General features: G+C 40.5%; 2 protein-coding genes across 2 annotated transcripts in view; one reads left to right on the plus strand and one right to left on the minus strand.

Annotated features, from left to right (window-relative positions):
* mmp23ba (matrix metallopeptidase 23ba) overlaps nucleotides 1–16,120 on the plus strand; it is a 568,642-nt gene that overhangs the window by 309,257 nt on the left and 243,265 nt on the right. The window lies entirely within an intron of this gene.
* LOC141375945 (acylamino-acid-releasing enzyme-like) overlaps nucleotides 1,419–16,120 on the minus strand; it is a 24,068-nt gene continuing 9,366 nt past the window's right edge. The window contains exons 9-23 of the mRNA XM_087265624.1: nucleotides 14,725–14,816; nucleotides 13,680–13,720; nucleotides 12,862–12,983; nucleotides 12,112–12,172; nucleotides 10,061–10,158; nucleotides 8,701–8,752; nucleotides 8,519–8,607; nucleotides 6,991–7,129; nucleotides 6,556–6,639; nucleotides 6,194–6,274; nucleotides 4,431–4,519; nucleotides 4,036–4,226; nucleotides 2,413–2,515; nucleotides 1,916–2,022; nucleotides 1,419–1,681 (exon numbers count right to left, since the gene is read on the minus strand). Coding sequence (XP_087121750.1) covers nucleotides 1,576–1,681; nucleotides 1,916–2,022; nucleotides 2,413–2,515; nucleotides 4,036–4,226; nucleotides 4,431–4,519; nucleotides 6,194–6,274; nucleotides 6,556–6,639; nucleotides 6,991–7,129; nucleotides 8,519–8,607; nucleotides 8,701–8,752; nucleotides 10,061–10,158; nucleotides 12,112–12,172; nucleotides 12,862–12,983; nucleotides 13,680–13,720; nucleotides 14,725–14,816 — 1,455 coding nt within the window. The 3' untranslated portion in view covers nucleotides 1,419–1,575. The remainder of the gene's footprint in view (nucleotides 1,682–1,915; nucleotides 2,023–2,412; nucleotides 2,516–4,035; nucleotides 4,227–4,430; nucleotides 4,520–6,193; nucleotides 6,275–6,555; nucleotides 6,640–6,990; nucleotides 7,130–8,518; nucleotides 8,608–8,700; nucleotides 8,753–10,060; nucleotides 10,159–12,111; nucleotides 12,173–12,861; nucleotides 12,984–13,679; nucleotides 13,721–14,724; nucleotides 14,817–16,120) is intronic.

Raw genomic sequence — 16,120 nt, forward strand, 5'->3', positions numbered from 1 at the left:
AGAAATTCACTGTAAAATGACGGATATTAAATTACAGAAATTTACTGCAAAATAATGAATACTAAATTGCAGAAATTTACTGTAAAATGATGGATATTAAATTGCAGAAATTTACTGTAAAATGACGGATATTAAATTGTAGAAATTTACTGTAAAATGACGGATATTAAATTGTAGAAATTTACTGTAAAATGACGGATATTAAATTGTAGAAATTTACTGTAAAATGACAGATATTAAATTGTAGAAATTTACTGTAAAATGACAGATATTAAATTGTAGAAATTTACTGTAAAATGATGGATATTAAATTGCAGAAATTTACTGTAAAATGACAGATATTAAATTGCAGAAATTTACTGTAAAATGACGGATATTAAATTACAGAAATTTACTGTAAAATGACGGATATTAAATTACAGAAATTTACTGTAAAATGACGGATATTAAATTGTAGAAATTTACTGTAAAATGACGGATATTAAATTGCAGAAATTTACTGTAAAATGACGGATATTAAATTGCAGAAATTTACTGTAAAATGACGGATATTAAATTACAGAAATTTACTGTAAAATGACGGATATTAAATTACAGAAATTTAATGTAAAATGACGGATATTAAATTACAGAAATTTACTGTAAAATGACGGATATTAAATTACAGAAATTTACTGTAAAATGACGGATATTAAATTGTAGAAATTTACTGTAAAATGACGGATATTAAATTGCAGAAATTTACTGTAAAATGACGGATATTAAATTGCAGAAATTTACTGTAAAATGATGGATATTAAATTGCAGAAATTTACTGTAAAATGACGGATATTAAATTGCAGAAATTTACTGTAAACTGATGGATATTAAATTGTAGAAATTTACTGTAAAATGACGAATATTAAATTGCAGAAATTTACAGTAAAATAACGAATACTAAATTACAGAAATTTTCCATAAAATGACGGATATTAAATTGCAGAAATTTACTGTAAAATGACGAATACTAAATTACAGAAATTTACCGTAAAATGTTGGATATTAAATTACAAAAATTTATCGTAAACTGACGAATATTAAATTACCGGAATTTACCAGAAATTTTAATTAAAGGAAATTTCTGTAATTGTAAAATTACACATTGTTTTTACAGTGTGGGGTCGCCACAGCAGAATGAACCACCAACTTATCCAGCACGTTTTACGCAGCAGATGCCCTTCCAGCTGCAACCCATCACTGTCAAGTTAAAATAACAAACAATGTCATCTTTACATTTAAAATGAGCGAATGACACTTTATAACGGTCGTCATTGACATGCATAAAATTTCATGTGTCATATCATGATTATAAAAGATTAATGACACCACTAAACACTTAACCATTAACGACAGAACGCAGTATAAGAACTCAAAACATGTTTGCGCTTCTGATTTCAGCTGTCTTTTACTGTAGATGAACAAACTGCATTACACCATTTACAACACATGAGCCTCTGAGAATCTTCAAGTGTTTCTGCTTCTGCAGTTGTTAATTACTAAAAACAATCGGTTATTCGCTGCTTAGAGGAAGTGATGTCACAGAGAAAGATGCTGGATGATCCAGAGAGCGCCGTTCATGAACCCGTCTGATTCTGCGTCCACTTTCAACAGAGAGTGATTATTGCCTGGGTACCACAACACTCTGCAAACACACACACACACACACACACACACCGGTAAAACACTGATCCACAGCACTGATACACAGAAGAGCAGCGCGATTCAGACAGCTGGGGATCAATTCTTAATACCATTGATGTCGATATGGCTGCTAATATATATTGCATCTCTACTTATTTTGTTAAGTTAATATTCAGAGCTGTTGGATAATAATAACCGTGCAGCTCTGATAATGAGGGAATGTGGATGTACGCACCTTACGGGGACCTGCAGGTTCTTCAGAGCTCTGTAATATTCAATGCCCTGTTTATTAGGGACTCGCTTGTCATCTTCACCCAGCAGCAGAAGCACTGGAGTCTTCACCTGATCAAACAAAACACATGATCAACTTTATCAATCCCGCGAGAAGCAATTACAGTAGAGCAGCACACTGAAACAAACTATTTACATGGGCTGAATTTAAACAAGCAAATTAAACAGTGTTCAACTTAATTAATCAAAGCTGATAAAGACACAAGACTCAGCCATGTGTGAATGAGCTGAGGTGTACTTATAGTCCTTGTAATCAGTGTAGATGAGCAGCAGCTGTCTGTGTGTGGATGTCCAGATTATAGTCAGCTGCTGGAGGAGTGGATGAGTGCAGAGTGTTCTGGGAGTTGTAGTTCATTCAGAATAAAACTCCAATAGAGAAAACACTGCGGGCGATCACAACAGTAATACTGTAATCAGTGGATAATGCTGCATTTCACTCACCTTGGCAACGTGTTTTATTGGTGACTTGATCAGCATCTGCACCAGAACTGCAGGTTCGAGATACACATCTGGTTTATATTTATATCCAGCTTCCACCGTACACCTGAAGGCAAACACACACACACGTTACTAGTCGTTTCGCACAAAATCGCACAAACCCATACACGCACCCACACACAAACATACACACGCATACAAACAAACACACACACACAAACAGTCACACAAACATACACACGCATACAAACACACACACACACACAATCACACAAACCCATACACGCACCCACACACAAACATACACACGCATACAAACAAACACACACACACACACACACACACACACACACACAATCACACAAACCTACACTCAAACACACACACAATGGCAGGCACCCACACACAAACATGCTCGAGCATACAAACACACACACACACACTCGCACGCACCCACACACAAACATACACACGAATACAAACAAACACACACACAATCGCACAAACCCACACAAGCACCGACACACAAACATACACACGCATAAAAACAAACATGCACACAAACAGTCACACAAACATACACACGCATACAAACACACACACACACAATCACACAAACCCATACACGCACCCACACACAAACATACACACGCATACAAACAAACACACACACACACACACAATCACACAAACCTACACTCAAACACACACACAATGGCACGCACCCACACACAAACATGCTCGAGCATACAAACACACACACACACACACACACTCGCACGCACCCACACACAAACATACACACGAATACAAACAAACACACACACAATCGCACAAACCCACACAAGCACCCACACACAAACATACACACGCATACAAACAAACATGCACACATACAGTCACACAAACCCACACACAAACACACACACAATGGCACGCACCCACACACAAACATGTTCACGCATACAAACACACACACACACACACACAATCGCACGCACGTACACACACACACAATCGCACAAACCCACACACAAACATACACACGCATACAAACAAACATGCACACACAAAATCACACAAACAGACACACAATGGCATGCACCCACACACAAACATGCTCACGCATACAAACACAAACACACACACAAATACACACGCGCACACACACACTTACACACAAACACACACGCATACAAACAAACACACACACACACACACACACAAACAAACACACACTCACACACACAAACACACACACACGGAGAGATGCACACACAAACACACACACACACGCACATGCACAAAAACATCTGCAGGTGAATATCTCAGTGCATCAGGATTAGTTCATGCACAATTTAAAGTTCATTCAACAGGGGTTGCCACAGAGGAATGAACCACCAACTATTCCAGCATGTTTTACACAGCGGATGCCTTTCCAGCCGCAACCCAGTATTAGGAAACACCCATACACACTCATACACTACGGCCAGTTTAGTTATTCAGTTTCCCTATAGTGCATGTGTTTGGGCTGAAACCGGAGCACCAGGAGGAAACCCACGCCAACACCGAGAGAACATGCAAACTCCACACAGAAACACAAACACCAATGTTCTGTGCCATTACCAGTCTGGGATGTCTGTGCCCCCCACCATGGATGTCAGATTGATGACTGGATTTCGCGCCACACACGCCTTGTAAAACCCGGGATATTGTCCAATCAGATGACAAGCCAGAAATCCACCGTGAGATCCTCCAATCACAGCCACTTTCTGCTCATCAAAGCCGCCTTGCTTCAAAACACTGTCCACCGCAAACTGACCACAGGACAGCAGACAGGTCCATTAGAACTCAATTATTTTGCTATGAGCCTTTTCTGCACACCAAGGCTGAATTCATTTGATCAAAAGTACAGAAATAAATGATAATAAACACATGAACTCTTTCACAATGGTAAAATGACTCCCATCTGAGTGTGTTGTGATATGTGATGTATTCCTGTGCTGTGATGCAGTGTGTACCTGCACGTCTTTTACATCCTGAGTGCCGATGAGTCCTGGTAAGGAGAAGACGTTATCCTGTCCGAAGCCGAGCGAGCCTCTGTAATTCACTAGAGAACACACGCTTATTTATTTTCAACATACATAACGGGACACTGCTGTCTGACTAATGTCAAGTCCATTTTCAGTTTCTCTGTTATTTACATCTCTTATTCATTCATTCATTCATTAACTCTCTCATTCACAGACCCACTCTGTTATTTATTCATTTGCTATCTCTTTCATTTCTTTACACACCCATTCACTCATTTGTTCATTCACTCACTCTCTCATTCAATTTTCATGGACTCAATCTCATTCATTCATTCATTCATTCATTCATTTAGTCTCTCTCTCATTCATTCAATCCTTCACACACTCACCTTCTCATTCATTTACTCTCTCTTTCATTTCTTTGCACATTCATTCACTCATTTATTTATTCACCTATTCTCTCATTCCTTCACAGACTCACTCTCTTATTCAATCATTCATTTTCATTCATTCATTCACTCACTCACTCACTCTCTCTTTCATTCAGTCAGTCACTCACTCTCTCGTTAATTCATTCATTCATTCATTCATTCATTCACTCACTCTCATTCAATCATTCACTTATTCATTAACTCTCTCATTCATTCACACACCCACCATTATTCATTCACACTCTGATTCATTTATTCATTCACACATTCACTCTGTCATGCAATTACTCACTCACTAATTCCTTAACTCTCTCATTCATTCATTCTCTCACTCTCTCATTCATTTATTCACTCACTCACTCACTCACTCACTCTCCCATTAATTCATTTACTCACTCTCTCATTCATTTATTCATTCATTCATTCATTCATTCACTCTCTTATTCATTTATTCACTCACTCATTGATTAACTCTCTCATTCATTAACACACCCAATGTTATTAATTCACACTCTGATTCATTTATTCACTAAAACATTTACTGTCATTCATTCATTCACTTCCTAATTCCTTAACTCTCTCTCATTCATTCATTCTCTCACTCTCTCATTCATTCATTTACTCTCTCATTCATTTATTTATTCTCTCTCATTCTTTTTTAGACACACCCATTCTTTCATTCAACTATTCATTAATTCAATTATTCATTCTGTTTCATTCATTTCTTCAGTCACTCATTCACTCTCTGAGTCATTCATTCACTCACTCTCTCATTCCTTAAACTTATCATTTATCATCTATGATTTTTTTCATTTAAACACCCTCTCTGTTATTTTTTCACTCTCACTCATTCATTTACTCACTCTCTCATTCATTAATTCTCTCATTCATCCATTCTCTCACTCTTTCATTCGTTCATTTACTCTCTCATTCTTTCTTCACACACCCACTCTCTCCTTCATCCATTCGATCATTCACTCTCTCATTCACTTCTTCATACACCCACTCTCTTATTCATTCTTTCATTCATTTCTTCATTCACTCACTTATTCTCATTTATTCGTTCACTCTCATTCATTTATTCATTCAATCTATCATTCTTTCCTTTATTCAACTACTCTCATTCATTCACTTTCTTATTTTTTCCATTTCTCATTTATTTATACATGCTCTCATACATTTATTCACTTACTCACTCACTCATTCATTTACTCACTCATTCATGTTTAATGTCTCCTGTCATTTGTGCACTCTGAGGTGCATGAACGAGTGTTTCATGAGTAAACAAGTGTGTGTAGATGAGCTGATGGAGTTTCTCACCCAGCAGAAGACTGAAGCCCATCTTACACAGAACAGCAGTCGACAAGATCCACTCCGACAGCAGCACTGAGTGAGGCCCGCCTGACACACACACACACACACACACACACAGACACACACATCGACACACAATCACATGCACACGTACAATCACACACATACAGATACACAAACATACACAATGACACAAACACACAAAATGACAAGGACACATATAGACACACACACACACACACACACACATACACAAACACACAGTCAAAACAGATGTCGAATGTCATATTTAAAGATGTTGAAATGTTAGTTCAATATTACTGACTGTATTACTATTCTACTGTAGTTAAGGGCACTCATGAACCGACCGTGTGGCATGACGATGAGAGGTAGTTTGCCGTCTGCTGGTGTGTCCTTTGGCTTCAGCAGAAGAGCATCAAAGTCCAAACCCGCTGATGAAGAGCACACAACATTTTTATTAATTTAATAAAGTTCTAAATGTGATCACACCTTGATAACGATTCTGTGCCAAGGGTTTTCGTCTGCACAACACATCATTTCAGCATTGATATGGTAGCGTGCGCATCTGCAAAAGCCAATGCATAATGTTAAGTTTACATGTTGTGTGTTTGTGTGTGTGTGTGTGTGTGTGTGTGGTCACATGATCTGCGTTTTCAGTGGTATAGTGTGGATGGAGGGCTGATCAAAAATGCTAGATGAAACGTCAGTGTGGACAAGGATGGTTTTCGTTCTAAAATGTCATTTTAAAACTAAGTGTGTGATCATGCATGTGTTGCTCTTACGGTATTGTGTGTTGTCCTGCTCGGGCGGTGGGCTGAAGTTGAGCGTCTGCCAGCTGATGTCGCTCTGAGGTTGAGTTTCCTCTAATGTGACCCATGAAACCTGGCTCTCAGAGCCTTTCCCTGGCAGAAAACCCACCCGCTGCACAACAGAGAGTAATAATAATTATTACTATTATCATTATTATTATTGTTATTATTATTATTATTATTATTATTACAATTACAATTACTGTTGTTATTATTGTAATTAATATTATTATTGTAATTTTTATTGTCATTCTTATTATCATTATTGACAATAATAATGATCAATAACAACAACAACAATAACAACAATAATAAAAAGATTAATAATAATGCACACTTAACTCATTTAGATCATCAAGATTTAAATGTAAATTTCTAAAACAAAGTATGTAAAAAGGGTAATGCAGTGTTTAGTATTGTGTAATGCAGTGTTTAGTATTGTGTAATGCAGTGTTCAGTATTGTGTAATGCAGTGTTTAGTATTGTGTAATGCAGTGTTCAGTATTGTGTAATGCAGTGTTTAGTATTGTGTAATGCAGTGTTCAGTATTGTGTAATGCAGTGTTTAGTATTGTGTAATGCAGTGTTTAGTATTGTGTAATGCAGTGTTCAGTTTTGTGTAATGCAGTGTTTAGTATTGTGTAATGCAGTGTTCAGTATTGTGTAATGCAGTGTTCAGTATTGTGTAATGCAGTGTTCAGTATAGTGTAATGCAGTGTTCAGTATAGTGTAATGCAGTGTTTAGTATTGTGTAATGCAGTGTTTAGTATTGTGTAATGCAGTGTTCAGTATTGTGTAATGCAGTGTTCAGTATTGTGTAATGCAGTGTTCAGTATTGTGTAATGCAGTGTTCAGTATTGTGTAATGCAGTGTTCAGTGTTGTGTAATGCAGTGTTTAGTATTGTGTAATGCAGTGTTCAGTATTGTGTAATGCAGTGTTTAGTATTGTGTAATGCAGTGTTTAGTATTGTGTAATGCAGTGTTTAGTATTGTGTAATGCAGTGTTCAGTATAGTGTAATGCAGTGTTTAGTATTGTGTAATGCAGTGTTTAGTATTGTGTAATGCAGTGTTCAGTATTGTGTAATGCAGTGTTTAGTATTGTGTAATGCAGTGTTTAGTATTGTGTAATGCAGTGTTTAGTATTGTGTAATGCAGTGTTTAGTATTGTGTAATGCAGTGTTTAGTATTGTGTAATGCAGTGTTCAGTATAGTGTAATGCAGTGTTTAGTATTGTGTATTGCAGTGTTTAGTATTGTGTAATGCAGTGTTCAGTATTGTGTAATGCAGTGTTTAGTATTGTGTAATGCAGTGTTTAGTATAGTGTAATGCAGTGTTTAGTATTGCGTAATGCAGTGTTTGTAATGCAGTGTTTAGTATTGTGTAACGCAGTGTTCAGTATTGTGTAACGCAGTGTTCAGTATTGTGTAATGCAGTGTTTAGTATTGTGTAATGCAGTGTTTAGTATCAGTGTTTTGCAGGTATTGAATATGTGTGTGAGCACCAGGTCTGGAGGAGAGTTTGGGGAAGAGCAGCTGACGACCATCAGATCTCTGTGAATGTTCAACAGATTCCAGCTTCCCTCCTGAGATTCTGCAGCAGCACAGATTGGGATTAACACACTGGGATTAAATACAGTAAAGTACAGTACAGCACAATAGAGATAAAACAGAAAACAGTACATACGAGAGGTGAGACGCGTGATTTCACGGCTTGAGGTGTCCACAACAAACAATTCCTGCAAAACAAACACACACACAAAACAGAAACTCACTGTTTCAGGGATCCATATCACAATGCTGGATTAGCTGATTATCCAGTTAAGTTTTGATTTAGTTTACATCAATCCAATCAGATTTTATCGCTTATTGATGTTATGGTCACTTATGCTGTAAGGCTAACCTAGTCACACACACACACACACACACACACACACATGTACGGTATGGGCAATATCAACGAGTACCATTGTGATGTGGCTGCATATCTGCATTGGTGGGAGGTGTGTGTTGGATCTTAGTGTTCCACCAGAGATGATATACAGTCACATCCCACTGCTACTCATGTGATACTGCGTTTATACAACAGTTCGACAGCATAATCGTGTATATAATTTTCAAACAACAAACACGGAGAGTCTAAACACCCTTTTGTATGAGGAACTACTTTCTTACACCATTTATTCACATCTGCAGCTGACAGAACAGCAGAAGCCATTACTAATTCAGCAACATCACTGTAGAGCTAGTGTTGGAATGATTCTCTAGCGTAATATCTAAAGTGATGATAAAACAGCTGATTTTGCTCACATTTTAAGATTATAAGGCTGAACAGCATGAAATGCCATCAGTCTACACAGATTTGCCAGTATTTCTCTGTTGTAATCAGGAGCTCACAATAATGAACCATGAAAAAGAAAAAGCAAAGCAAACGCTAGTAGATTACATGGTATAAATAAAGCACTGAATCTACAAAATTAAAAAAAAAATTGAAATAGGCACTATCCTTATAAATAAAGTGCATAGTTGCAATCTAAACAACTACATTCTCACCGTAATAAGCCTTAAAAGTATATCATGTTTCCCAACAGTTGCAATATTTGTCAAACTGTAGTCCTCTGCTTGCCACTCGTGTAGGCGGAGTAATACACAAAGGTAAAGAGGCTGTATGAGTGCTGATATTACTTTAATATCTCACGCCTATCAGCCAATCAGATTCGAGAACCAGACAAAACTGTTGTTTAAATACATAGCAAAGGATTTTATTTAATAGCCTCGTCTCTGCATTTCCCGGCAGGATGTGAGTTAAAAATCACGACCAAAAAAAGCTATTTATTTACAGTGGTGATGTAGGTTAGAAATGTAGGCTTGAAATGCCACATAAAACACACATATGTTTATTTCTGAGAGGCGTAAATAAATAGTAAAACAAGACTTTTGTTGTAAGGGGAACCAATTTAAACCAAGTATAATCAGATTTATAGACAACACACATGCATTAGCTATATATTATTATTTATGTTGTGATGTGAATGCAGTGTGTGTACCTTCCGGCTCCGCTGAGCGCTGCAGAACAACACACGCTCACTATCAGCAGACCAGCAGCGAGGAGACAACAGAAAGCTGTAGATCCCAGTGAAACCATCTGACAAATACACACACACACACAAACACACACACACACACATATACACACATAACCATACATGCATATATGCACATGCACAAATACACACACACACACACACACACACACACACACACACACAAATACAAACAAGCATGCACATGCGCAAATACACACGAAAATCACATGGACGAATAGCAACAGAAACAGATCACACACACAAACACACACATGCATCATACACACACAAACATAAACACACACACACATGTTTGTTTATGTGACAAAGTTACAAAACATAGGTTTCCATTCATTTTAAACTGTTCAAAGCGTATATTGTATTGCCCTCACCCAGGGCCGGCGCGTCCATGCAGGCAACCTAGGCGGCCACCTAGGGCAGCAGAATAGAGAGGGCGGCGTCCCCGAAACTACCCTCGCCACCCGCACCCTCAGTTGTATCCGGGTCTAGTGCGGCAGAATAGAGAGAGCGGCGTCCCCGAAACTACCCTCGCCACCCGCACCCTCAGTTATATCCACGTCTGGGGCGGCAGAATAGAGAGAGCGGCATCCCCAACACTACTGTCACCACCTGCGCCCTCAGTTATATCCGCGTCTGGGGCGGCAGATTAGAGAGAACGGCGTCCCCCAATAGTATCTGGATGCAGCCTTTATGATGCAAGCTGAGATTGCATCACTCAGCGATGCAATGTCAGGCACAATGCACTCAAATGGAGCGAGTGACGTCACAGTGATGGGTGGAGTTAGGGGTGGGGTTAGGTGAGCCCATTAAAAAGCATTGGATGCAGCCCAGATTGCACTGCACCAGGTCTGCATCCAGAACCCTCTCGCGTCTCCGACACTACCCTCACCACCCGCAGCCTTAGTTATATCCACGTCTAAGGTGGCAGAATAGAGAGGACAGCGTCTACGACCCCCCACCCCACCCAACCCCACCCCATGGTTTTCACTTTCGGGTTAAGGATGGCGTGACCGTCCTTTGCCTAGAGTGGCAGTTCAGCTTGCTCCGGCCCTGCCCTCACCCCACCCTACCCCTAAACCCAACCATCACAGGAGACAGTGTGCAGCTTTACTCTCTGATTAAACTCATGCTGTGTGATTTAGAAGCTTTTTGAGAAATGAGGATGTCCCCAAATTTCACCTCCTTTTTGTGCAACCCAGGCTCATTGTGGAAACGTAGTCCCGCGGATATTTCTAGAGACCGCGGAATACATCCCAGCGGGTACGTACGGCTGCAGTTTTTGTTTTCGCAAATCCGCGAGAGGTGGTTCGCGTCCGCGCTGTTCTCGCGTGAACCCGCCGGAGGCCACTGTCCGACTGACCGGATGATTGACTGCGCGACCGACCAATCGGCCGACTAGCCCTCCACCTTTCCTGAACCCAACCAATTTTACTGATCGACCCGCCCTCCCGCTCGCTTCCCTAAACCCGAGCAACAGTTCACAAAAGCCGTCCAAAAAAATAAAAGCCCTGATTTTTTTTATTCTACCGCGTTTTCGGATTTCACCGCGTTCTCACCCTGTTACGAAACTCGTTCACTTAATTTTTGGGATTCTGTTTTTGTCTTACCTGATTGCTGGAACTGCTCTTCCCTGGACTCGAAACCGGTCGCCGTGGTCGACTCCTCTCTGCATCTCGAGCCTGCCGACGTACACGCTGAGCTGAGTGGACAAACGGGTTGCAGCGGGGAAGTCCTCCACAAGGAGGTAAGGCAAGCGCGAAAGGGAACAGCGTCACACCGCCCCGCAGCGTTCGCTTAAAAAAAAAAACGCGGCCGTACGTACCCCCCGGGACGTATTCCGCTGTCTCTTGAAACGTCCGCGGGACTACGTTTTCAGAATGAGCTTGGGATGTTTTTGTAATAACTGTGTCATTATATAGATTTGTGTCCTGGTATGTCACAAAAACACGAACACACACACACACACACACACACACATATACTGTACATACCATCTCTGGCTCTCTGCACCACATCAACCACAACGCTGGTCTGTTTGGTGTACCAGTCGAACTGTAAACAAAATGACAGATTTAATCTTCACATGACTGACACGCGCTGCTATAAACACACATAACTCACTAACAAGTGAAAATTGGTTGTTTTTGCGTTATTTCCAGCTAATTTGTACTTCTGGTTTGGTACCAATTTTTGAAGCTGCGTTACTCTGATTAGATCCTTGTGTGTATTCCATGACATCTTTGAGCTTTCAGCATTACTTCATGCGAAAGACTTCCAAGTCTTTCCAGACCGCCAATCAGCGCGCTCTATTGTGTATGCGGTGCGACTTCATTAATATGCATGATAGCTTTGAAGACCTGATACAGTGTTCTACAGGAATTGTTTAGAGAGACGGGTCGTCAGTGTTGTGTTTAGAAATGTGTTGCCCAGAAAGGTTTTGGTTCATGTGTGGATTATCTGCTAACATGCCACAAAAATACGTTTGTAAGGATCAAGTTTTTCTCATCTGGAAATGCTGAAATCCGGATTCGCTGCTCGTCTCCTCTTAATAAAGACGCAGCTCCAGTTGGTGTTGATTGTCCTGTCTCTACAGGTTTGGTCAGTGTGTGATCGGTGCTCTTTGTTTATGTTTATTCAGAGGTAAAGTTAGTTGGTATGGTCAGCAGTACTCTTCCAGTGTTTAAAGACAGACCTTAGTCAGAATGGTTGAGTCACTCAGTTTACACACACATAATACACACCACGCAGAGTCGGTGGCACTGCAGATGTGAACAGGAGACGCCGGACTCCAGATACACAATCCTGCAGTGATCAGGGCTCAGACGAGGAGAACAGACAGAGATGGAGTCACTGGAGAGCTGATCTGAGAACACACACACACACAGACTTCAAAGCCCTTGACGGAATTTAGACTTTTACATACAAGAGTTGGACAATGAAACTGAAGGCCTGGTTTTAGAGCACAGTAGCTGAAGATGGTGTTGGGAATGACAGACTCAAGTCCTGCACAGTGTCCAAAGGGATTCTGAGCCGTTCTTCTTCAGAAAAGTGTTCAGGTCACTACTGATGCTGCTGGAGGAAAACCTTTCCTGACTCGCTTCTCCAAAACACCCCAAAGTGCTCAATAATGTTCGGTTCTGGGTACTGTGCAGGCCGTGGGAGAAGTTCAACTTCACTTTCATCTTCATCAAACCACTCTGTCTCCAGTCTTACAATTAATGAAGTTACACAACTAATCTTTAACTTTAAAGAAAACCTGCATTATGACAACTTCAGAAATTATTGTGGTGCATTCGTGGGTTTAAAAAGAGGACAAGGGAGGTTTTTGGAGAATTTGATGGGTTTTCCTCAGTTTTGGGGACAAATTTTGTATGGTTAAGTACATACACACACAAATGCACAAATACATACACACACACACATAGTGTCGGTGTCATTGAACATCTGAATGACCCCAAAAGAAGTGTGTTTTCCTCTTCTGCAACATATTAATTACACAACTAAACAGGGTTTTCAGTACAGACTGATTTGAGACGGAAAGCTGCACAAGAGATCTTACCGCATTTCCCACTGGCCAGATCCACATAAAACAGAGACGACCTGTGGAAAACACACACGTCAGCATGATGGAAAACTATGGTGGCCGAAAAAACTAAACACACATGCAATTAAAAGCAAAACACCAGCAAATGAAGAAACGATCTTCATCAATTTGACAGCAAACGAGCTGCAAATTCTCACAATACAAACAACTGAAGAAACGCGCAGCAATTAGTCACGACACTTGCAAATATCCACATAAAAAACGGAAATGTTTCAAGGGGACCCAAAACCATGCAAAAGTATCTGGACCCAGCCTTTATGATGCAAGCTGAGATTGCATCACTCAGCGATGCAATGTCAGATACAATGCACTTAATGGAGTGAGTGACGTCACTGTCATGGGTAGGGTTAGGGGTGGAGTTAGGTGACCGCATTAAAAAAGCATTGGATGCAGCTCAGATTGCACTGCACCAAGTCTGCAGCCAGACCCCTCTCAAACCATGACGGACCCTGCTGAGATATGGATGTGTTATCCAATGTAAAGTCAATGGCAGTTTATTGCAATGGAAGTTTATGGGACAGTTGCTAGGGTGCTGTAAGTGGTTGCTAGGGTGTGGCTAATAAGTTGAAAGGTCATTAGTGATTGGGAGATTGGTAGTCTGAGTTAAATGAGCCCAAACTTAAGTCTGCATGACAGTCTGGTGGAGAGTTATGAGGTCACAAAGTTTGGTCCAATGTTAAGTCAATGGGACTTTTCCAAAATTTCCAGGTCATTTTTTAGAAAATTGTAAGTCGGATCAGTTGGAAAAGATATAGCAGCTTTATTCAGTATAGTTTGGAGGTCTGGAGTTAGTTTGGTGGTTGTAGTATGAACAATCTAGGAGGAGATGTGTTCTTAAAATCGTCTAAAAAGACAGAAGAGGAATATTCAGTTTGTGTAGTATAACAGGGTGTTTGCTTTCTCAAGCCACCGTAATAAACGCTTTACAAGTATTGTTCATTATTAGCTCATGTTAGCAAATTTAAATGTAAAGTGTGACCAAAAGACATCAGAAATTCACCTTCTGTTGCCGCAGGATTTGAGTCCCAGTCTGAAGGGTTCGTGCCACCAGCCCACAAACAGCAGACCGGTGTCAGCGGGAGCCCAGAATGCCTGCAGAAAACATCAGTGCTTTATTCATTTATTTAGGTGAAGTTTATTCATAAACTCATTTCGAGAGGATCTCATGCTTATGATTTATCACGGCCGGTCTCGTATTAGCTAATCATTATCTTCCAATCATATGAGCCCTACGCTACTATAAATAACCACAGTTTTCAGTCCATTTTATCTTCGTTTGGAAGAAACCCCCCTTCCTCCCCTATTCTTCTCCTTTACCTCTGATCAGGCGGCACGGCGGCCCAGTGGTTAGCACTGTGAGCCCCACAACAAGAACCTGGTCCCGCCAGGCCGGTTGGCGTTTCTGTGAGGAGTTTGTATGTTCTCCCCGTGTCCGCGTGGGTTTTCCCCGGGTTCTCAGGTTTACTTCCATCATCAAAAGATATACAACATGCATAACAATCAAGCATTTGTCTAACCCCTTTTGTTCCCTTAGCTATCGCAGCCGGGGAGTTCTGAGATCCACCAAGCTCAGGCTCCCCTCTCGCTCTGCCAACGGGAGGAAGCCCCGGTCTCGAGGATCTCTTGAGCTTGGGGCTCTCTCCCGGGACAGCATGCCAAAAAAGCTTTTGATAGATCATCAGCTAAGTGTGAACTCTTGAATTGTGTGTGTGTTTGAGTGAGATGAGATGGACGTTGATGTGTTGGTCTTGGGGAATGCATTACAAGTACCGCAAGCTGTGTAATGATATGCCTCTTCTGAGTAGCGAGTAATGCATTACTTTTAAAAATAATAATAAAGCAATAATATTTCACTTGAGTAGCATCAGTTTGAGCCTCGGCTGGGTCAGTTGGCGTTTCTGTGTGGAGTTTGCATGTTCTTCCCGTGTTGGCATGGGCTTCCTCCGGGTGCTCCGGTTTCCCCCACAGTCCAAACACATGCGCTATAGGGGAACTGATCAACTAAACTGGCTGTACTCACCAACTGACCCAGCCGGGATTTGAACCAGTGACCTTCCTTCAGTAAGGTAATAGTGCTAACCACGGAGCAACACCCTGTATTATTATTATTATTATTATTATTATTATTATTAACTGTAGCAGTACATATACAGTAGATGTACAATCAAAGACTATAGAATGCAGAAGACACGTCACTCGTGTTGTTTTGAATGGGGAAAAGTGTAACGGTTAATATAGTCGCTGTAGCAAAGGAAGCCCCGCCTTCTGATACAGCAGCCAATCATTGATCGATATCAACTGGTGATTTTCCAGGGGAGGGGCTTGGTCCAGACCTGTGTTTTTAAGACAGTTTTGGCCTCTCAGGTCGGCTAACACGCTGGAATCTCAGCGAACTC

The sequence above is a fragment of the Danio rerio genome, chromosome 8 (genome assembly GCF_052040795.2).
Source record: "Danio rerio strain M-AB ecotype USA chromosome 8, GRCz13ab, whole genome shotgun sequence".
Classification (NCBI taxonomy): Eukaryota; Metazoa; Chordata; class Actinopteri; order Cypriniformes; family Danionidae; genus Danio; species Danio rerio.